Here is a 24,047-nt window from a genome sequence, read left to right as displayed (position 1 = left end):
TGCATGCTAAATTTATTACTGAAGATCCAATTGGAACTTGCCTGCCAAATAGGAAACATAGAAGATTGTCTTCTAATCACTTCATAGTGTTTAAATAATATGGCAACTTGTAAAACTCATTACGCACAAATTTAATAATCCAAAATATTGGCATAAGGAGCCTTCAAATAAAATCAAATGGGGGAATGCCATTGCTGTGCTTCAGGAAACAAACAACACTGGTTACTGTCTAGCTGCCTAAAAAAATGACACTGTAGGAACAGAGAATTATAAAAACAAAGCACTTCTAAAATGTGTTTTCCATTGCTAGTTATCATACTGTAATATTTTGAACAATAAAAAAGTTTGCATCACTTGATGATGCAAGTATTAATGTCAGTTTGTAGAATTCCATACAGTATCTCCTAAATAAACAAGTGTGGCACAGTAGCAAATATCATGATTGCAGCATCCAGTGATCGCTTCCTCTACAGAGTCTGTAAATCAGAACAGCGCACTCCTGGTTCTGGACGGAGTCTGACACAAGTGAGGTCTGAGGATAATGCTTTCAGTGCAGAACCACTCTCATCAAACGATTGTCTCTTTCGAGTTCCTTTTGAGGTACTGCAGGCCCAGCAGGGACTGGTGGCTGGAGGGGATGTTGGCACACTTTGGGGACAGGAGTATCACCCGCTGATTGGTCCGACGCCATTCGTTGTATAACCTGCAGTGATACCTAAAGGATACCTGGGGAGAGATGAGATATGCACTGTGTTTAGAGTCATGGCTGTCCCCCAAGGAATCAGCTGCAGTTTGGAGGGAAATGCCTTCGATTTGAAAAAAAAAAAGCTGATAAGCAGCCTGATTGAGTGGGAGAAAAATGGGCAAAAAGTGGTGGGCAAAGGTGAGACCCAGATGGCCTGTTCCCCAGGTTGCCACAGGAGAGAAGAAAATAAGCCTGTACCCTACTTCATGCTGTTGCTGACCTCTCATTCCCTTTTTTGTAATGTGAAAAAACAGACATGTTGCCTCTGTCATTCCTAAGAACTAGAAGTGTTGGCAGCCACTTCGAGTGACTTTGGGGTACTATCACCTTGGTTTTAAACTGACAAATAATCCAATTCTCACCATGGTGAAGGCCTGCAGGTAGCTAAACTGTGTGCAAACACAGGGTCATATGTTCTACCTTGTAATGCTTTATTGCTCAACACATCAAGAATGCATAGAGGCCACAAGGTAAGACATCCCTTGACGTGTGTATCTCAATTTAATTGCCTTTGAATTTCTTTTTTAGTGTTACCAGCTAACCAGTTTCAACCTTGGCATGGTTCTGCTAACAATGGAAGAGAAATGACTGCTTGCTATGGATATACAATATAGCTTGACTATATATATATGTATATATAGAATAGTTTATTGCTTATTTTAGTGACAGCCAACTGTAGTGAAAGTTATGTCTGTGTAAGATGACCTACATATGCAGGTTTTAAAAAAAACAACCAAACAAAACAAAACAAACCAACACCATACACACAAAAAAAACAACCAACCAACCAAAACAACAACAAAATCCACAACCATACACACACAAAGCCTCTGTAAACTGGCTTAGGACCTCTTTGGGGTGAAATGTGCCATATGACAATTTTTGTATTCTTGAGCTATAGGCAGGAGGGACCCACACAGTGAGCACAGGAGGAACATTGTCTTGTCAGCTGTTCTGTCTTCACTTGCGGCTGGTCATTTGTCACTGATTTTTATGCACCTGTGCTAATTCTGTATGTTAATGCTACTCAGAGGGCAGAGGGTGCCATGGAGGCTGGAGGTGACATGCTTGGTTTGTGCTGACTGCAGAGAAGCACCTGTGAGTGCTGCTGTCAAAGGGGCTGCGCTGCTGCCTTTTCCACCCTACAGCAATGACAGGCTGGCTGCCAGTCAGGTATGGAGGGGTATTAAGTAATCGTGCCTGTGAATGTATCCTCCAAAACCCTTTCCTCATTGCAAAAAGGGTGCTTTTAACTAAATAAATTATTTATCTTCCTGTAAAATCCTTCTAGGAACAAAAAAAATACTTGTGGTTTGTTGTTGTTGGTTTTTTTTTTTTTGGTTTTTGGGGTTTTTTTTTGTTTGTTTTTTCCTAATTATATCTTTATAGAGCTGTCTGCTGTTAACAAGGGAAACCCACAGAGCTTTTGTTCACTAAGCAGTTGCCCAAAGACAGTTCTTCCAACAGATGAACTGATTTCCCACCTCTCAATATCACCTGCCCCGCCGTGAAGGTAAAGCAGCCTGCATCTTCCTTTCTCTGGAACATTGTATATGAAAGAACATGAGAAACGTCTTTTAAAAAGGCACTGCAGTATCAGCAGAAATCATGTGTTAGGAAGAGGAGGGGAAAAAAAAAAACACAAAACAAACAAACACAAACAAACACCTGCAAAGATTAATGCCATGCAAAATGCTTCAGGGGAGTGAGCTAGAATTTAGGTTGTTTTCAAGTAGCATTGCCTGAGACTGTTTGAGGAATGGCTGCACTGTTAAGGCAGGGTTTAACTGCTTGTTTGCTTAAGGCATTTTCACAGGATATCCTGTGAATTAAGTTGGACAGCTTGTTTACAATGGCTTCTTGCCTGGAGGCAGTTTCCAAGTGATGTCAGCTACTGAATTTCAGCAGAGCTATAGTTAGTCACTCTAAGCTGTTACATTGGATGCAAAACGCTTGAGATGCTGAAAAAAAGGCCAGATTTATGTTTTTCCTTGGCACGCTAAACTCCTTTGTTAGCCTTTTCAAAAGGATAGCAAGAGGGGGGTCTACCTTTCTAACTTTGAACTAATATTGGCTAGCCTTTGCTTTAAACCAGCAGTTATGTTATATTAGAAGCTGCAGGGCTAAATCCTGTTGTACTCCAACCTGCTACTTGATCTTACTGGAGTGAAGATGTCCTGCGTGCAAGAGAAAGCATAGTGTGGCCCTGAATTCTTAGATTAAATAGCAATCTCAATTTTGTGTCTGAAGCTTTCTTGGGAGCAGCATTTTGTGTGTGTGTATGTGTGTGTGTGCGTACATCGGTTATAACGGTTAAATACAGAGGAAAAGCAACAGCATTTCAGGGAGAACTTCACTGTTTTAGGGGATGGGATAAAACACATCTTGGATGCTAAAAATAGCATCTCACATTCCATGCTCACTGGGATAACCCTGGTGTGTAAGTAATCTATAAGCCAGCTTTTGCCTCCAGAGAAAACAAGCTCATTTATCGGAAAGGAAATGAAGTTTTAGTCTTCTTAATTTTCACAGGACCTAAAGGAGCATTATATCACGTGTGTAATTTACCCCACAGCACTCAATACATTCCCCAAGCAGTCATAACCAAGCAAGCAAGCAGTACAGGACTCTCCCATTTCTGAAAATTAAAGGGCAGGTGCTGCCGAAGCACTTGATGGCGTGTATGGGTCCATTCCTTGCTGCATGGCAAGGGAATTGTGGAGCTCCCGAGGCAAATGCAGGCTGCGACTTCCATACATGAGTGATGGATCACAGGTCGTTTAGCAGAGAGTGGGCACGTCTTCCACATGTAGGGTGCTCTGTGCCATTTGTAAAGTACTTTAAATCTCTGCCTAGACTTTGCAAATTTGCTGTCTGAGAAAGTGCACAATAGCACTGTCACTCAAGCCTGTTGACTTAATCTGCAGATATACTTAAACCTGCTCATAACTCTTCCATCAAGTACTAAAGCTGTGAGAGCTATGACTGCACCTTCTGTACTGAGACGAGAGCCTGAGAGTCCTTCCCACCATGTCCCACTGCTCTGCCCACGGAATTAACCCCATGCTGAACATGAGGGGTCACTCTGCCATGAAAACCTTCCTGCATCCCCTTTCCTGATAACCACAGTGTTTCATCAGCCCATCCATCTCCTACTGGTCTGAATAAGAGTTTAGAGTGGAGTTACATCTTCTACAACTTAGTGGACATTAAACATGCTGTATTTCAATTAAATCAACCAAGGTATGCATTTACATCAGGCTCACTATCGCCATATTCTCTGAGTGCTGGTAACGCATTTCTCTCTAGGCTTTTGAAGGGCTATAAGTTATAAAGTGAATAGAAGGGATTTTTGCCACTTAAAATGCAAACAAAGTAGACTGTGTTAGGACTACAGTTGAGATGCTGCAGAAGTATTAATGAGTAAGGTCAGATGTGCCCATGTGTTACAGGTAATTAAATTCAACTACTTAACCGGACTACTATTTCCAACTTCCAGCCATTTTGGTGCTCGTGAATTTTGTAAATTAGGTAAATGGGACAGCATTTGGGTTTCTAAGGAAATTTGAATGAAATTACTCTGCTTGAACACCTGACAGACGTGTCTACACAGTACTGCAGTAAAGACAAGTGCCACCTCCCTGCTGGAATAAATGGCCATCCTGTCAAAGGGGAGTGCTGCTGCTTCACAGAAAATGGGAGCAGAAACAAACAAAAAAACAAAGAGAAACTACAGAAGGCTGAGGTAAAACTCCTGAGTTTTCCTTACTGTTGTGTGCTGCTAAAATGAGCCTGCAGTCCTCTATGGATGAGACAAGGTTTCGTTGTTACGAATGAGGAAATGAGATGTTAACTTCGATAGCTTTCTTGGGGCTAGTCCTTTGGTAGTGTGGGGCTTTTGTGCTTCCCCCCACCTCCCCTCTCCTGTGGTTACTGTAGGTTCAGGACTGGGGTTTTATGCAGTGGGCTATCTCTACTAATGCGCTTCTTAAAGTGCCACCTCCTCAGCAGCTCACACAGACCAAAAGGGGCTGGAAGGTGTCAGACAAAGGGTATGTGGCCATACCCACCAAGGGGAGAGCTGGGTGCTGGCCCTGTGGCACCAGTGGCCATGCCAGCACCACAGGCAGGGTGGCCTTGCCCCTACTCGGGGCAGCACAAGCTCAGATGACCTTTTCCTCTCACAGCAGCACAGCTTTGCACCATCACCCAAGCATCACCCTCTCTGTGTGGATGCTCTCTGTCTGCATTTGCTGTTCTGTTCTTCTTCCCTCACCAGAGCTAAAGGTGTGAAATGTCACACTCAACAGTAACATGAAGTTTTCAATCAATTGCTAGACCACAGCTGGATAAACATGTATTTTGGCAGCTGATCTCTGGGTTCCCTTTATTTCTGCTGGACCAACTATTGGGTGTGCTGGGGCCAGGAACTGTTCTCAGATTAATAACTTAGCACAAAACAAGTGACTTTCAGGGTGGATTGGCAAGCAAGTGACAGCACACTTTGGTGCAGGATGGGAGTAAGGCAGCAATTTAATCTGCACTGCAAAGGCAGTAACATTTCTACAGACCTGGGTGTGAGGTGTGCTCTGCCATGGACTTCCCACTGTGCCATGAGGAATGGGGAAAGTATGCAGTGCACCCACTTTCAAGCCTTTTGAATTGCCAAATGGGCCAGATGTTTTATTAGAATTAAATCTGAATGCCCTGTGTCAGCCAGGTTGTTCCTCTGAAGCTTTTTCTGTGCACCGTGCCTTCACCTTTTGCACATTATCTTTGATGAAATTCCCTCCTGTAGCATCTGTCTTGAACTCTTCTGGTGTTATTTCCTTGTCACCTCTGGTGTTTGGGATTTGGGAACTTCTGATTCCAAAGGCAATCTGTCTTTCTGGTTTTCCAGAGAATTTGCATGGTGTTTGACAAAAAAGGGGTTTTTTAGATTTAACTTAAATTTATCAGTACAGAAGGTAAATAAGCAGTGCTTTGTACCCACTCTACAGCACTCTCTGTAATTAATTTTCTGATTTGTTCTTTCCCATATTCCTGTGAGTTGAATAGAAGACCAATACTTACCATGGTCCAAAAGAGGTAAATAGTGAAGAGTGCGACAGTGAGTGCAATGAGGCCAGCAGCTTCCAGCCTACTACTAAAGTGCAGATGGTCCACTGCTCCCCGTAGACACAACCAGCCCGAGATGGTGGCCAGTGGAGTGATAAACAAGAAACACACCATGTCTCCAAAGAGAGTCCGTTTCTCATGCTGGGGGCCTGGGTTCCTCAGCCACTGCAGGCAAAATGCAGACAAAGGAAGTGTCAGTACAGGGAGGATGTTCTACCTGAGACAAGCTGCTTGCTTGTAAAACACACACCTGCTGTTTTGAGGGGGGAACCTGGACCACATGCACGATGAGGCTTTGGCTGTCCCTAGAGAGCTCCCCTCTGAACTTCTCCCCCTCACCGTTTCCGATGCACACCTCTAGCCATGTGTACCTACCACATCATTTATTCAGATTCTGTAAAAGCTGCCTTGAGAAGGAGAAGTGTTTTGCGTAGTGCAGCCCCTGGCATTCGGCTGCTGAACTATTTGAGAAACTCCCTTCTTAATGTGGAAAGAATTATAGGCTCACCTGAAAACTCGAGAATGCAGAAAGCATTTGTTAATATTTCATATGCTATTTTAAGATTTTTTTTTTTATTTTCATTCTGCTTGTAGTATTGGCAAAGCCATTTTCAACTTGCCTTCAATATCCACATGCAAGCAAAGTGGAATGCACACAAAGTACTTTTATTTAGAGCGTATTAGTCTTGCAGAACAGAGTGAAGCCAACTGCTGCAGCGAACGCTGATTAAACAGCTATCAAGCCCACACACCCATGTTTCTATTAACAAGATTTTGATGGCAGAGGTGAAAGAAGATCAGCCCACAAGAGTACACTGAGACCTTTTAATAAAAAAACCTCCTCAGTCAAGTCAATATGTAAAGAGGAATACTACCAACCCATGCAATTTTTGGTCTTTGAGCGTGTAACTGTATGCACGGTACTAGCAAGGACAGTAAATATTTCCTACCGTGGCAGTAGGGAACCCCAGCCAGCCTGGGAGCTGCAGTACTGCCCCAGCATGCAAACACACCATACACCGTGCAGGCTGAGAGCACCATGCAAGCTAATGAATACTTCTCATCTAGGTATCCTACCCTGTATTATTCGCAGACCTCACTTGCCTTTTCCCACTTTGCTCACGCCATGAAAACTAATACAGCATTATCTCTCCACCTTCATATGGGGTAAAACAACACTCAAAAAATGGAGTGCAACAGATAATCACTCATCTGACACTAGCAGAAAGACAAATTAGTAGACAAGTTTGCCTCAGCCTCACCATCTCTCAGATGGAAATAATAAATTACGTACTTCACATAATTTCTGTGATCTTTAACTTCAACACATTAGTTCAGCAGCCTAAGATAAATTTTCATTGATGAACCAGGTATTCAGGAGAACACAAAAATATGGTCATAAACATTTTTTGCAGGATGTACGCTTTTAATTTGCTTGAATACTTTTAAAATTCCAAGGAAGTGGAAAGTGTTTCATAACTGCTGTGTACGACTATAAGCAGAAAATTTTAAGGGAAGACACTACTCAGTATTGTCTTTTTCCTTTTCAAGCAGTGTCTTAACCTCAAGATTATTTAAAATACCAGAATGCTGGGTGTGGTGGGTTCACCTCAACCAGCAGCTGAAGTTATATTTGGTTGCTTATAGGTAGGACTGATGGAAACCTTCACCTTGTTCAACTTCCACAAATCCTTGTAATGCAAAACCACTGGGAAAATGAGAGGAACTGAAAGTACCTGGTAGTGGAGATTTGCTTTTAAAGGTGTCTGTGAAAAGGTTTTGTGAAAAGTATTTGTTTAAAAGCTGACCTGCAAGAGAACTGCTGAGTGCCTGCACTTCTTCTTTGATCTCAATGGGAATTGCAGATGTTCACCACTTTCCCATGGCAGACCCTAAAATGTCAATATCTCCTTATCTCAGTGCCTTGTGGTGACTGTTCCCCCTGTAACTGAGTAATGAAGAACACACTACAACATTTCAGAACCCATTTAGAAGCAGCCGCATTCTCAAATCCCAGTCTGTTGTGATCTATTTGGCACCTGTGCAGCTCAGCTAGAGCAAGAATTACTGTTTACTGATCTGAGTGAGAAGGAAGAACAGCAATAACACATACCTGTGAGGAGGCACAGGTGTTGTCATGTGTTGTCATCTCTGTCCTATGACTTTCAGAAGACACAATACAATGCACTTGAATTAAGACAACATGGTGTGCCATCTAACCCAATTGAAAGTCTGAGCAGACAAAAATGGTGTGAGACCACTTCGCAGGCTGATGGCTCCCCACACTCCTTACATCCTGTCTGACTCATATGAACAAAGCATCAAACCCAAGCAATTCAGATATTAAATGAGGCTAAGAGAGACAAGAGTGGTATTAAATAATAAATAAACCACTCACCATTCTACAGTCTAATAAAGCTGGAGAAGTTTTGTTAGGTAGTTCTGAAGCAGAAGTTAAAAGTAATGAATAAGTAATTTCAATGGCTGTATGGATTTCACTCATAGCACTTTTTTTTCTCCTGAAGTAGTACACGTGGTTTTAAATCTGCTTCTGTTTAGATTCTAGGTTTCAGCCTTTTGTTTTGGCAACGTGCACTGTCAAGCTACTTTATAGTTAAAAAGCCAAGTCAGTAAATCCTTTTGTGAAACTGAAACCCACAGAATGATCCCAAAAAAGAGTGCTGAGCTGATTAATTAGCGTGGCAGTACAGTAAGGACTACCCTGCTGCCAAAGAATGAGATGTAAGGCCAGATGCAACTGTTAGATCTGCACTACAATACTCTGAAATCTGTGCTATTAAAATGTGCCAATGTGCTAAATTATTTCTGCAATAAACTGAGACTCCCACAGTAATAATTTCCATTTTGGGGAAAAAAAAAAGAAGAGTCATAAAAAGGGTCATATTTGCAGCAAAATGTTGGCCTGCCTGGTAAAGCAACTATTTTATCAAGTGCTATCTAAAAGTGAACAGTGATTCTTGTTCCTGATACACAGATGGAAAGTCAGAGTAACAAGACATGAATTGACTTTAGCAATGGTAGCAAGCACGCATTCAACAACAGGTAGGTGCAACACCTGATGCACAACCCAATATTGGTTCATGACAGACACAAGCAAAGAAACCCTGTTCCTGGAGACTAATTCACACCTGATGAGAATCCAGCCCCTCGAAGAAAGGTGGGGTGCCACCTTGTCCCTCACAGTGACACATACCAAACAGGGGTCTGCTCAGAAGAAAAAGACCCCGCAAACCCTGAGCTAAAGGCTATGGCTGCATGATCTCCTGCTCCCCCAGCTGCACATGCCATCCCTTGGCACTGCTCCAGCATGGGGGTCCTCTGCTGAGCCAGGCTCAGCTAAACCAGGCAGGTGTTGCTGACATGACCCAGACCATCCATGCTGAGGAACAGGCACTTCCTAAAGGGCAGCTGCAGCCATCGGTCTGGCCAGGGTACCATCTTCAGCCACACGTCATTTTGCTCAGCAAACATGTGCCTGAGCCTGCAGGCAGTGGCACAAGCTCCACAGACACATGCTGTTGTGCTCAGACAGGATCGCTTCAAAGGAAAAACAGAGCATCAAGAAAACAAAAGCCCACACCACAAGAGGGGACTTTACAAGTTTGATTCAATTACCCCAGCAGAGTCATGCTCTAAATGCATCTTTGCGGTGGCCAGAAGATGGGAGAACTGAAGTGCGACACTGGTGAAGGAGAAATGCTACTTAAGCTAATGGACAATGTTGGCTTAAGAGCAAAGGGATAATAGTTGGCCATAAATAAATTTAGGGTAAGAATCAGAAAAAAATTCCCAGCCCTCAGAGGATCCAGCTCTGGAACAGCCTCCCAAGGAGAGCAGGATAGCCTAAAACCCCCAAAGCTGACACAGCTTTATGAAGGAACTTGCTTACATTTTGGAAGGGATTTTTTAGTGTACTGAATTTGAGATGAGACAACACTTAATACACCCAAGTCTCCTTCACCTCACCATGTAATACATATACAAGGATTTGTTGCAGTTCCTTCACAAAGCAGAGTTGAATTTAAATTATGATCTGCCCTAGAACGATTAAATTGAGCTCTTGGAGAGGGTCTCCAAGCTTCCTTTAACTGAATGCAAACACTATTGCTCAGGAACTTAATGTAGATTTGTAACAGTCTCTGGGAGACTTTTGGTCTATGAGCCCACTACTGGCTTCCAAAATTTTACCTGATACTTAAAACTGCACATGGAACCAGAACTATGAAACTGTCCAAAATCCCCTTTCAGTGCAAATGTACAGAGATGTTTATTTGATATTGCCAAATAACCTGAAACTCGAGGCTCCTGACATGAGCAAATCATCTCAGTTTTATTTTAACCATTTTACTTCATCCTGCCTAAGCAAACCTAATTGGAGACTGGAGACCCGTTCATCTGAAAGGTGAGACAGGCTGAGGCATCTCCACCACGAGCCAGCAAAGTGAAGCCTTACATCTAGACAAGGAAATCATCAGAACAAGCAGCAGTGGACGACCAAAACACCCTTGAGGGGCTCAGATGGGGAATTTATATAGCCTAACCAAAATGAGCTGCCAGCAGAAATCTACTGCAAAACATCTCCACAAATCTGAGCTGCTTTACCACTGCCGAAGGCCAAATCCTTAAGTGCCCACCTCCACAGCCTAACTTCAACTAGATGGCTCACAAATGCTAAGCAAAGTTATGTGCACAGTATTTTCCAGATCAGATCCTAAGGCTACAACCTGTTTCTACTGGAAAGCCCTTTTTAGTTCACTGCATTTTCCTTCGATTTTACATAAATGGTGCTGGAGTTACACCAGCAGCAAAGAAGATTCCACAGAGCATAAAGAAAATCCATCACACCGCTCTTTAGGTAAAGGTATTTAAATGGTTACGACATTTGAAGCTGGACAGAAAAGACAGGAAGGAATAGTCTTCCCTAAATGTGTTTCTCTTTGAACTAAAAATAGCTTATTACACATCAAACATATCAGTTCATTTCATTCTTTTCACACTGATAGCTCTGTAGTGAATCTTGATGAATACAAGAAAAACTGCTGGCAGTTATTGTAATTTCTGGTTTCATGCCAACAGTGACCAAAGGGAGCATTTTGCCTTGGGCTTTAAGCAAAGAAAGACTGATATTGCCTCTTTTTTTAGTGTTTCTCTGGAATGAAGGACATTTTTAAGCACCAAGAAGACCATTTATTGGCCAAAAAAAAACCCAACCCCAAAAACATCCGAATAGTTTTTTTCAAATACTTTTTTACTTCAAATGTTTTAATCTTTTTCAGTGAAATATTTTGAAACTTATCTTAACTACATGTAACTCAAAATACAGTCTCCCACACCAGAATAATATGTATGTCTGTTTTCAGTGCAATTAAACATTTTGGGGGACTGGAAACTTCTCTAGGTTAAATTTTTGCCAAGGAAAACAAACATTTGACAGTTACCTTTTAGTTGAAAAAATATTTATATATCAGGTTTTGGGTTTTCTGCTTAGATCAAACATTTAGTTACTGGCACAGTGTTATTGTCTTTAGTGGGTCATCTACGAAAGGCCATGGTGACAGTTCACAAAGATGCTCCTTTCGTGCCAGAGATAGAGGCCTGTCTATTCAACAAGCAGAAACTAAACTATTTGATCTCTTCAACTTTATAATGCTAATGATATGGCCTCTTTTTAACTGAGTCTGCTCTTACTTAAGTTTTACGCTTATTTTAGCTCAAGTTCCAGGAAATGTTTTAATTGTGGATGTCTGAATGAGCCAAACATACTTTTTGAAAAGGGAAAATAATTCCATTTGCATGTTTTTGTAACTGGAAATAATACATTATTCATTGTGAGGGTGGTGTATGATATGCTTTTTTTTTTTCTTTTGTAAAAAGAATAAACCACAGTGCAGGTAGGAACCAAGCCGAGGTGCCAGGTAAGTGTAAGGAGAGCACTGCAGACTGATGCTATCACACCACAACTGAATTTGCAATCTAGAACATGGGTGGTATGCCAGCTGTAGAACAGGAGTTTGATATAATATGCTCCACCAAGTAGCAATAATACAGTGGCTGGTATATGTCATATTCAGTTTCTGGATTATACAACTTCAATGTCTATCTGATAGTGAAAACAATAGAGCTTGCTAAATTTCACCATAAAAATCATGACATTTCTTGCAAGTTTAATTAAACAACATTATATTCCTTAACATTACTCTGGCTTACTGCTATTCTGTTTTCCTGTTATCCACTTCTAATTTGTATTATTTCAGTTGATGCTTGTAACAGGCAAAAAGATTTCAAGATGTGTCAAGAAAAAAGATTTTGTGGAACTCTGGGAGAAGCAGCATTTCCTTTTATCTTTTTAATGTATATTTTTTAATAATTTATATTTGCCTTTTATTTTTAAAGCTACTTCTGTTTTAGAATGTATTCCAAACTGGGCAGACAAATGGATGCATTCAAGAAAATCAATTAACAAGAAATCACATTTTTCATTTTAAATCAAAAGCAAAGCACATTTGCTATTGGCAACATGTATTTCAACACACCGGAAATGTCCTGATCTACAAGTCCAAATATATGGAAACTAAAGACGTGATCTCCAAAAAGACAGATACAATAAAACTTCTTATCTTAGCACTTTTTTTTCCTCAGAAAAAGGAAACTTTGACTGGCTCCTATTGGTGGTAGGAAAAGCTACTAGCAGGACAGAGATGCTAATCAGGCAGTTTAGAACTATGATAGAATCACGATGTCCAAAGAAGAGTCACCAATACCATAATCTAAAACAAAAATAGCTGTACCTTTGAAAACACAGCATCTTCCTTCATCTTGCTAGTTCTTAGAGAAAAGTATTTGGCCTTTGCTAAAGCAGCTATTCTCTCTCTGACTGTTCAGTTACTTTCTCCTGGAAACTTTCCTCAACATTTTTTACCCTTGATTGCTAGTCCTTTAAATTTAAGAAAGAACAGCTACAGATATGATGGTTTGAAGGCACAATCTGTTCACTGACAAGTACTTTTTGCCTTTTTTTTTTTTTTTTTTGGCACAGGGTGGGTAACTTCTGTTTGTATTCTTGTTGTCAGTACTATGAGAAAGATTTGTTACTGGAAAAAGTTAAGCACTGCACCACAACTCTTCTGTGAAGAACATAAAACAACTATTTAATTTCTCTTTAAAGGACAGAGAACAGCTTGTTTTGGTCTTTGGATTTTGCCTCGTTAGGAATGAATGAAGTAGGGTATTCTAGGTGTAAAAGGTGTGTCTCAAAGAGGCTATGTTTTAAAAACTATATGTGCTGGGGAGTTAATTATTTATTTTTGTAATTGTTTCTTTAACTCAGTCAATACTTCTAGTGGAAATCTACATCACAGAATCACAGAATCACAGAATCGACTGGGTTGGAAAAGACCTCAGAGATCATCAAGTCCAACCCTTGATCCAACTTCAGTCCGTTTACTAGATCACAGCACTAAGTGCCATGTCCAATCTCAGTTTAAAAACCTCCAGGGACGGCGAAACCACCACGTCCCTGGGCAGGCCATTCCAATGCCTGACCACTCTCTCTGTAAAGAATTTCTTTCTAATATCCAGCCTAAATTTCCCCTGGCAGAGTTTAAGCCCATGCCCCCTTGTCCTATTGCTGACTGCCTGGGAGAAGAGACCAATCCCCATCTGGCTATAACTTCCCTTCAGGTAGTTCTAGAGAGTGATGAGGTCACCTCTAAGCCTCCTCTTCTCCAGACTAAACAACCCCAGCTCCCTCAGCCTCTCCCCATAGGTCTTATGTTCAAGTCCCTTCACCAGTCTTGTTGCTCTTCTCTGGACCCGCTCCAGCACTTCAATGTCTTTCCCGAACTGAGGGACCCAGAACTGAACACAATACTCCAGGTGTGGCCTCACCGATGCAGAGTATAGGGGAAGGGTGACCTCCCTTGTCCTGCTGACCACGCTATTTTTGATACAGGACAGGATACCATTGGCCTTCTTGGCCACCTGGGCATGCTGCTGGCTCATGTTGAGCTTCCTGTCAATTAGTATCCCCAGATCCCTTTCTGCCTCACTGCTCTCCAGCCACTCTGTGCCCAGCCTGTAGCTGCAGGGGGTTGTTGTGGCCAAAGTGCAGCACCCGGCACTTGGCCTTATTGAACTTCATCCCATTGGAATCAGCCCATTTTTCCAGTCTATCCAGATCCCTCTGCAGAGCCCTCCTGCCTTCCAGCAGGTCGACACTCCCTCCCAACTTGGTGTCATCAGCAAATTTGCTGATGATGGCCTCAATCTCCCTACATGGCTACTTCAAATTCTCCCTGTGTGGCTTGGGTCTCGAGGGTCTCTACATTTTTGTAGCTGGAGACAACTAGGCACAAAAGCATCTCCATCGCTTTGCTCCTTTTACTTTGCCCTTTTAAGGTCAAGAAAGGAGGGAGGACATGCTTAATTTATCTGCTCCCAGCCCTAATGTGCCGCACTGACAGCTACAGTTCCTCCAAACACAGAGTGATTAAAGTTTTCCTTCTTGGTGACTACGCCAAGTCACCATTTGCCTTCTGGCTTTAACAGTGATCCCTCTACAAATTACACGCAGCAAATCTGGTGACTCTTCATTGCAGTGATTTAATGCTAACGACTTACTTCACTGATTAGTGGGGAGGAAAAATAAGTTTAAAAAATCACAACAGATAAAACCGGCATGACTCAAAAGTCTTGCACAAAAAGTAAATTCATATTTCAGTGTAAGACGTCTGCCAGTTTTAAATTGTAATGTAAGCTCATCTTGACTACTTCATGCATAGATACAGGTCTTAGGGGTTTTTTTAAAAATTATTTTTATTTTCTAGCATGAGCTCAACAACCAGCAACAGATTGGGAAAAACTGAAGTTAATTTCTGCCCAATATTGTGATAATTATCTTGACTTTATTTTTTCTCCCAGTCATGCTGTTTTGCTTATGAGTTTTATATTGTTAAGTAAGTGCTTTCTTTTTGTTTGGAAAAAAAAAAAAAAAAAAAAAAGAACCAAGAGATACCAAATCCTGATTGGTTTAAAACACTTAAATAACTTACAAGCAATACAAGTATGACTCATATGGTCTCATAGTGTTCCTATACCATATTTATGTTGTAGCTGGTTATTTTCTAACAACATTTTATTGCACATAAATACATTTGCATTGCCATGATTTTTGCCTGTTTCTGTACTAAGCCAAGTGGAAGCAACACAGCTGCAACATGGAAATTGAAATTAAGATGATATATAATACTCATATAAAGCTTGCCTCAAAAACATAGCAACAGCATCTACATGAAAAATATCATAAATTTCTAAAGTGGTTTTCTTTCTGTGCATTGCCTGCATTAAAAAAGCAGCTTATATTGAAGAGGAAGCTTTATAAAAGCCACTAACTCAATCTCCTGCAGTTTGATTTCACTGTGTTTGTTCTGAGATCCTCCCAGGTGTGGCACAAGGAACATCAGATCTACACACATCAACCACCATCCTACAGACTTTTCTTTCTTCTGGTATCTAGAGTTTCTGCTGCTTCAGCCTGGGTCGTCTGTGTCAGGGTGTCACTGGCAGCAGGGTGACTGAGACACGGGAGAGAGAAGCAGGGCTGCTCAGCAGCAGCTGCTTTTTCCTTTGAGATGCACCGTCCCTGGGTGCACTCATGGTAAGACATCATGTGCCCAAGCATGTGTCCTGCACACCCCTAATTTCCAGCAGACTGTACAGGGGTGTTGTACATAAAGCATATGGTAGAATAGGTGGGTTCAGACCTTGCCTGTACTTCTTGAATGTAATTTTGCCGTATCATGAGCCCTGGGACTGAGGGGAATGTCCATGTTCTGGTAATTTGTAACGGGACAACGTGTTCCGGATTCCTGGAAAATAGCTCCTTTTAACAGACTGTAGGGCTGTGGGCATCTCCAAAGAATCCCCTTATCTGAAGGAGAACCTTTGAAATCAAGCAAAATGGCTGGACTTGCTCTCCTGATGCTCGCCAAGTGCCTCTAATAGCATCATGTTGTCTAGCAAAAATGTGACTCCAAAGATGCTACAGAAAGCTTATGCTCCAGTAGATTATGTCTGATTTATGTTGGTAGCTTGTATTTTATGTGCCAGAGCTTGCCGGATGCTGTCCAGAAGGGAGACAAACAAAGGACTCGGTGATCATATGTATGAAAAAAACTCTTTTTCTATCGCCATCCATCTCTTGCACCTTTACAACAACACATCACATTATCTCCAGTGCAGCTGCTGTGAACAAGTTCATGAGCGACTGAGAAATACGTCTCAGGTCTCAATGGAGAAGCTGAGGAGCATCTCTGAGCAGAAGTCCCACCAGAAGGATGGTCATCTGGAGGGAGCGTGACAGTTCCCAGTTAGCTTAGTCCATAAGCAAGGTAGTATAAATGCTGGAAGTCAGGTTGTGGCATGAGGGGGCTCTGCACTTACCTGCAGTACATTAGCCAAAATTAACAAAATCTGTGAATGCTTAACAGAAAGCAGCTCTTACTGACAACTGTAAAATCACACAGAGCACATTTGCCACGTGTAGGCCAAAAGTATGGAGAGAAGGAACTGTAAAGGACATTACACCTCTTTTTGCTGTCCAGCCTTTGACAAACAACTGTGGAGGAGGAGAAACGTGCATTCCCTGGTGTGTGGTTCCTTGACTTAACAAAGGACAAGTCACAGAGCTCCTCCACCCAAGGTAGCAGCAGGCAAAAGACATAAATAGTGGATGGCAATGAAAAAAACACTTTCTTTGAACATCGAAGGAGGTGTTCATCCCCACCATAATACCTGATTCATGACTCAGAAACACAATTCTTCTGGGGGAAATAATCCCAGTTTAAAAAAAAAGCAGTGGATCAAGAATGTCTGAAGCTTCACAAATGCAATGCTGAGAGGATGGATCTGCCTGACGGACTGTACTACCATTTTCTGCCTCTCTGATGGGGTTTTGGGCATCAAACAGTTAGCAGATTGTACATTTTGTGAGAGATGTTTCTCCCTCAGACAACAAAAACATGTCCTGTGGCACAGATAAGGAAATGTCTCCCTTTAGAAGCACAGCTTGAAACTCAGTTGACCAGAGAGAAGATTATGATGGAGAAAAGATACAAAGGATAAAAGATGAAATGGAGGTCAAAATGCATGTTATTTTTCCTTATCTTTTCCTTGAAAAATGAATCCAGGAAAAGAAACAGGCTGCTCTGCACAACAAAAGCTGAGGTGAGAAAGCAAAGGTGAGCTCCCTGCATTTTTGCATCCTACACATGATGTACACAGGAGGCAGGATATAATTGCAGATATGTCCCTTTCATCTGAGCTACACATCTCCTGTTGAGTGCATGGGCCCACATCCTTCATGTGAACACGGGCAACTGCTTAAAAGAAGGCAAAAAGCCATCTTGTAACTAACTTTTATGGAACACTTGTTTTCATCTCATGATGAACTCATGACAAACTAGCAACAGAGCAGCAATGGTGGGAAAAATGCTATGGGCTCACTAGTATGTTCTGATCAAATCATGAAGCACAGCAAAAATTTCTCTGCTGCTTCCATAGTGATGTACCCAGGGGAGGAAGGAATATGGCTAAACAACCATCCATGCCATCTACGGCTCACTTCATTTCAAGCCCACTCCTTCTGCAGCCTCTCCTGGGTGCTAACACCAGGACTGAAGTCAGATATGACATTTCTAGATGAAGTAAGTGAAGTGTCTCTGTTTCTTTTGAGATTTCCTTCATACCCATGGCTAAGCTGCTACGAAGCAATGCTCAATCCAGTGAAGGGATGAGGAAAAGACATAAAACTGTATTCTCTTCTTTATTTTTGCCCCCTCAAGAAAGTCAGTAATGTCTTTGAATAGTCAGAAATACCTTTTTTTTTTCCTGATGGAAAATCTCTAGGAGGAAAGATAAATGTAATGGTTCATTGCTTCAGGCATTTTTATACTACTTGTCACTGACCAATGGCTGGGATATAGTTGCTGCATAAGACAAGGTCGGCTGAGGAGTCACTGGGTAAACTTCTATAGACTATGCTCTACAAATGACTTTAAGAGTACAATAGTACCTATTGACCTCTTAAAACACATTGGTAAACTCATCATTCACCTCCACTGAAAGGACCATTCACCATTATCTAGTTCACAGGCATCTTTGGAGAACTAATTATCTTACTTTGACCCACACACCGCCCCCCCCACCCCACACCCCAACACAGACACATACACACACATGATGGAGTTAAAACCAGGTGGCCGCTCTGACTTGCCACTTGTCCAAATATTACAGCAGCTTTTTTTGTGAGAGACAGTCTCACTACACCTGATACATCTCTCTAATACTCTGGGTAATACAGGGGGAGGCAAACAGGACAGTGCTTTTATGATGCAGAAGATGGGGGAACCTGACAACTTGCATCTGCTTTAGTCATGCTTTGGGAACTTTCATATTTGCTGTAACTAATAGCATGAGGAGGACAACTTTCGATTTCAAAGAACTATGTATTAAATAGGTACAAACTTTAAGGACAAACTTTAATTATACTAACAGAAATCAGGAATTTCGATTGCTATCCTTCTGCTCAATTTGTCTTCTTGCATACAAGTCACTGTAGTTACTCTTTTGTCTCTGCTGTTCGCAACTTTTAAAAGTAGAGCTTTAATTCCCTTCTAAACTGAAAACATACTTCTTGTATAAGATCACAACAGACTTCAAAAAAGTCAGTTGCCTTTTTTTATTACCTCTTCGGCAATCACATGTAACTGCTAATTACTGCACTAAAATACTGTGGGTGTGTAGCTGAGAAGCAGGAAAAGATTAGGTAATAAAGACAAAAACATCAATTAACAATGTGTACTATGTTTCAGAAATGTTCTTGCACCTGGTTCTCATTTGTCCCCAGCTAAAAAAACAAAAGACAGCTTTAATGTTGTTATTATTGTTGTTGTTGTTGCTACTATTTATTACTGCTTTTGCCAAACAGAAGCTTCACTTCATCAAAGAACGATCAAGTGACCAGACTCCCGCAGCCTGAGCAGTGTTAGCTTTGCTTTCAACTTCTTCAATCACAGTTAGCTCTGGACAATATCATGTCCCATTCATGCAAAGCAAACATCACAAGCAGCTGTTGCAAGAGAACAGCTCAAAGAAGCTGGACTCTAAAATCAAACTGTTCACTTTGCACTGTCTCAGCATTGCTTATCTTTCTTTTCAGAAGGCAAATTCAGAGTGGCACTGTCCTTGTGGCAAAACTGCAGCCAAAAACTGCCTGGCACAGGCTCAGAGCAGCTGGATGGCAGAAGGTATAATGTTGATTGGAAAATGGTCAAGTCACAAAGATTTTGCTGCCCAGTCACTGACAGCCTAAGAACACTCATCAGCAGAGTTTCTCAAACTGGAACCAGTTTCTGGGAGAGGCTGTAGTCCTGCTAGAAGCACAAACAACAAGCCAGAGGCAACTGAACACAGCTGCCCTAAGCTTGCTCTGGTTAAGGCTTGACAAGACTACAGGTCTTGTGCTAAATACTGTGTCATGTATCTCTTTTTTGCTGATCCTAAGGAAAAATGCAGATATCCTTAGGCTTAGACACAAAATATGCATGCCTAACTTAATACAGCCTAAAGCAATTTTGGTAGACTTCAATGACATCTGTTCACCCACTCTCTGCACGGGTCCTTGACTTGCTTCCCAGCCATCCATTTTATTCCATATCCTCTCATCTGTGAATAAGAACAAAACAAGATGGCCCTCATCCCTCTTGTTTTTAATATCTGTCCTGGTTTTGGCTGGGATAGAATAAATTTTCTTCCTAGTAGTGCTGTGTTTTGGATTTAGTATGAGAATAATGTTGATAACATGCTGATGCTTCATGTGCTGCTGAGCAGTCAAAGACTTTTCTTCTCCTCACACCACCCCACCAGCAAGAGGGCTGGGGTGCACAGGAAGCTGGGAGGGGACACAGCCAGAACAGCTGACCCCAAAGGGATATTCCAGATCAGTTTATTTCATGCTCAGCATATCAACTGGGAGAAGAAGAAGGAAGGTGGGGACATTCAGAGTTAGGGTGTTTGTCTTCCCAAGTAACGGTTATGTGTGACAGAGCCCGGCTTTTCTGGGGATGGCTGAACACCTGCCTGCTGATGAGGAATGGAGAATTAATCCCTTGTTTCGCTTTGCTTGTGTGTGTGGCTTTTGCTTTGCCTATTAAACTGTCCTTATCTCAACCCATGAGTTTTCTCACTTTTATTCTTCCTATTCTCTCCCCATCCCACCCAGGGGAAGTGAGTGAGTGACTGTGTGGTGCCAGTTGCGGTTAAACCACAACAATATTGTATGCCCTTCACTCAGTTCTGCTGCAGTTTAGAGGAACAATGAAGAAGGACATGTTGTCCTAGACTCAAGCTTAGCATGTAACCACCTTTGTCTACAACTAGTACAATAAGATGTTTCTCGTTACTTCTGTAAAACGTTATTATTTGTAATGCACTTTTGATTCCAACACAAACCATAATTTTCACATTTTTTTTCCAAATTAAAAAAACATGAGGAGAAAGATCATTAACAGTGTAAGGACAGTTATCTTGTCTTTTATTTTTCTTTTTTTTACCTTTTTCTGAGGACAAAAAAAATAAACCCTGGCAAACTTGAGGCAGCCACTAAAGCATCTATAGTTGGCAAAAACTGAATTTTAACTGATAAGGCAGAAACAATTGTCCAATTCACTGTTGAATCTGGTACACAGGCAAGAGGAGGCCAAAAAGTCACTCACAAAGGGCTAAATATGCCAGATATTGAGCAAGAACAATTCCTTCTTATGGGCTTGACACTGGAAATCAGGTTTCTAAGGCTCCTCGGTTTGTTACCTCTCTCTCAAAAGCAAGAAAAAACTATTCCTGATCTATACTTAATATGCTGAATACTGACACTTGCCTCGCATTCCACAGAAACTGTTACTTACCCCTCTTCCATTCTCTGCCAAACCAGCTGGTATACAAGGAATTCACTGCAGACTGTTTCCCAAATCTCACTCACATTTGCCATGAAGAAAACCCATTGATTCCATTCTTCTTGCCTTTTTAAAATTTGGTTTGGAATATGGGTTTTGTTATTCCTACCTCTTCACTGAGCTCCTGCCCTCATCTTGCCAAGCCCAAAACTCATAGCTTGCTTTGGGTTCAGCAGAGCTGCAAAGGCTTTGAGATGCCTATATAAAAACAAGCATGATTTTCTCATTGAAGCTAAGCTTTTGGGGACATGCCCCATGTACTGACCTCCACCAGTGGCCTGGGTTTGCGTTCCACTGCAAACCTGAAGTGGCAGAGTTCACAGTAGCTGGTGTTTGAAGATGACAGCCAGTGCTCCAGGCAGCTGCGGTGAATGGTCCCCAGGGTCCCTGTACATTCGCAGGGGGAAAGCAGGTCTTCCTGACTGCTGCCCTCATGGCAGATCCTGCAGATTGCCCAGTCATTGAAAGGGCTGCTGGAGGAGAGAAAATTGCATACAGGGCTGTGATGTAGCCTCTTTCTGTATGTCATGAATTAACAATGTGGGAAAGATTTGCGGCTTGTGTACTTGCTCCGTAGTTAGAACACTAGGCTGCTGGGCTAATGGCTGCACACAGTCTGGTGTACTTGTTTAAAATATCTCTTCTGGGGGTGAAAAAGTGGAGAGTGCAAACCATATCAGAGTGACAGAAGACAGACAGACAGACAACCAAGTGCTTCTGTACCTTTGGATTTCCCACCTCTTCATATTCCAGTGGAGCAGTCGCTTCAAGAAATATCTGAATGCATCAGGGAAGTTTCAAACCTGCCTCAGCAGGGCACCTCTTATAGTAATGATGATCTCTGCCATCACTCCTGACCTACAAGGTAGCATCTCTTATGCTAGTGATGATCCCCTGACCTCTCCAGTGATCAGCATCAAAGGCCTACTGGACCTGAAACAGCAGCAGCTTGCCCTGTAGGGGTGTGAAGGCAGGGTCACAACTTCAGGCAGGTGTGTGCAAGCAGGAAGCTCCTGTCTACAGGGAGGGTTTCTCTTTGGGACAAAACCCCACCAGCAGCTCAAGGAGTGATATTAACAGTATTGAAAACAAGGACTGTGTCACACACACCCCTGGTGGCAGGGTGCTAATGTACAAAGGGGGACAGGTGATCCTCCTGCCAGTGAAAACCTTAATGACTCTTGATTTTAACTATTGAAATTCTCTGTTTTGCAGAGGAATGTTTCAGGAAGGAGGAAGGCAGTCGCATGGCTGCCTGAGGTGCTTGGGTTTAGAGCAGTGGGCGGAAAGCAGGAGCAGACTGAGAGCAGCAGTGCTGCTGAGCCATGGATCCACTATACTGCAGCTTCAAATCAACTCCCCCTAAATGCCAAGGCTCAGAAAGTTCATCTCTTGGCAGAGGTCTTGGAAACAAAACCTCTCCCTACCACATATGCCATTTCAGGTGATCTCAGAAAAGTGGTTTTTTTCACTGTCACTGAAAAAACCTCACTAGCAGATAGCATACAGTGGCACACAGCTATTCCCTCTGTCCCTCTTCTGGGTCTTTGCAGGCTGCTCCAGGTAGACCTCACTCAAGTGTAACTGCAGGAAAGAGTAAAGAAGCCAGCCCGCTCCTTTCCATGTGCCTGGTAAAACTGTATGAACTTGTGCTTGATGCTCTGCATGTACATCTGGGCTGTGCAAAATGCACTGGGTTTTAAAAACTTGCTACAAGTAAAGGTGAAAAAGCCATTTCAGGCGGTCACATTGCAGGTGCAGCAGCAGTTAATCATTTTACTCTTCACATAAATGCAGTGGATTGGATTATATTTGCTGTTTTGTGAAAATCCAGGGCTACTCGTGCAGTCTTTCCAGCTTGACACCACTGAAGTGGCATTTAATTTTGTCTCAAGTATCAACTTTGGATATGGCCAAACCCCTAAGTATTCTCTTTCTTGCTTCTAATGAAAACAAAGCCAAGCTGGAGCAGGGTGGTGTTTCAAAGGATACAGTTTAAATGTATATTTCACCACTAATCTGCCATTCTACACTGAGAGCAGGAAAAGGTGCTCTCAGTCACTTGGTTGATGGCTGAAGCATGAACACTTGTGTGTGCATCTCTGCTAGAAATAGCCTGTCCAGCTGCTCATTGCGCTGGCTTGGGAAATGTGAAGAAAACATTTTGCAGAAGCACTGACGGCAGCAAAAAGGCCAAACACAGCATCCCACGCCAGCCAGCGCCTGCCGAACCCTCCCGCTATGTATCAGGGCAAATTACTGCAGCTGACACACTTGAGCAGCAGCATCCCCAGACAGCTTGCTTCCCCCTTCTTCACGGAGTATAATGATGAGGGCTTAATTACATATGTAGCATAATCATTATAAAGTTAAGACGAGGGTTTAATTATGAGTGGAGGGTGGTAAGCCTTCATTATGCACACCACCACATCTTCCCTTCAAATGCCCGCAGGACTTGTGGGTGGCAGCTGGGGAGGGGGCACTCGAGCCCACACAGGGAAGGGGCCTGGCCCATCCCGGCACCCCTCACGTACCTCTGCGTGGCAAGCGTCCGCACGACGGAGGAGAGCAGCTGCCCATCTTTGGTCGACACTTGCATGACATACTGTGGGCAGCTGCTGGTGCCAGCGGGCAGGGCCTTGCTGTCGGGGGCTGGCAGGCGCTCAGGCGGGACTCCGGGCAGGTGGCTGCAGCGGCTCGTCCTCATGGCAACGGCTGGTGGGTCCCCATCTAGGGAGCAGGGAGGACAGGTAAGGGGCACATCCCTCCCTGTCTGCAGCTTCACCACACCAATCAATACCAAGCGTGGGAAAAAATGTGCCCCCTCCTCCCCACCCCAACCCTCTGAAACCCACTCAGAAGGCAGAGGAAGCTCGTGACTTTGTGTGTCATGGAAAACAGCCTGTAAGTCTCCAAAACAGCATACTGGGTCTCTGCACTGCTTTTTTTCTCCACAGACTCCTAAGCTTATGAGTGATAAATGACAAGACTAAATCTTTTTGTCTCTCCCCCCTCAAAGTCTGCAAACGCAAATAAAATCTTCATCTCTTGTGCTTTTAAACTTAAAGGCTGTCTCTGTCCACCAATGGGGAAGGTTACCTATCAAAGGAAAAAGTGGCCGATCAGCTCCAAATCCCCTGTGAGAACATTCCACT

General features: G+C 42.6%; 1 protein-coding gene across 1 annotated transcript; it reads right to left on the bottom strand.

The window, feature by feature from the left end:
* Positions 1-567: 567 nt before the first annotated feature.
* On the bottom strand, positions 568-23,599 carry MARCHF3 (membrane associated ring-CH-type finger 3; the record flags this gene model as incomplete). Its single annotated transcript, XM_080362811.1, has 4 exons — positions 568-726; positions 5,819-6,028; positions 21,158-21,365; positions 23,427-23,599. The coding sequence occupies 4 exons, from the start codon at positions 23,597-23,599 to the stop codon at positions 568-570; spliced, it is 750 nt and encodes a 249-aa protein (XP_080218937.1).
* Positions 23,600-24,047: the final 448 nt, after the last annotated feature.

This window comes from Nesoenas mayeri, assembly GCF_963082525.1.
Source record: "Nesoenas mayeri genome assembly, chromosome: Z".
In the NCBI taxonomy this organism is placed as follows: domain Eukaryota; kingdom Metazoa; phylum Chordata; class Aves; order Columbiformes; family Columbidae; genus Nesoenas; species Nesoenas mayeri.
Note: the sequence above shows the minus strand (reverse complement) of the source record. Positions and strands in the feature narration are given on the sequence as shown.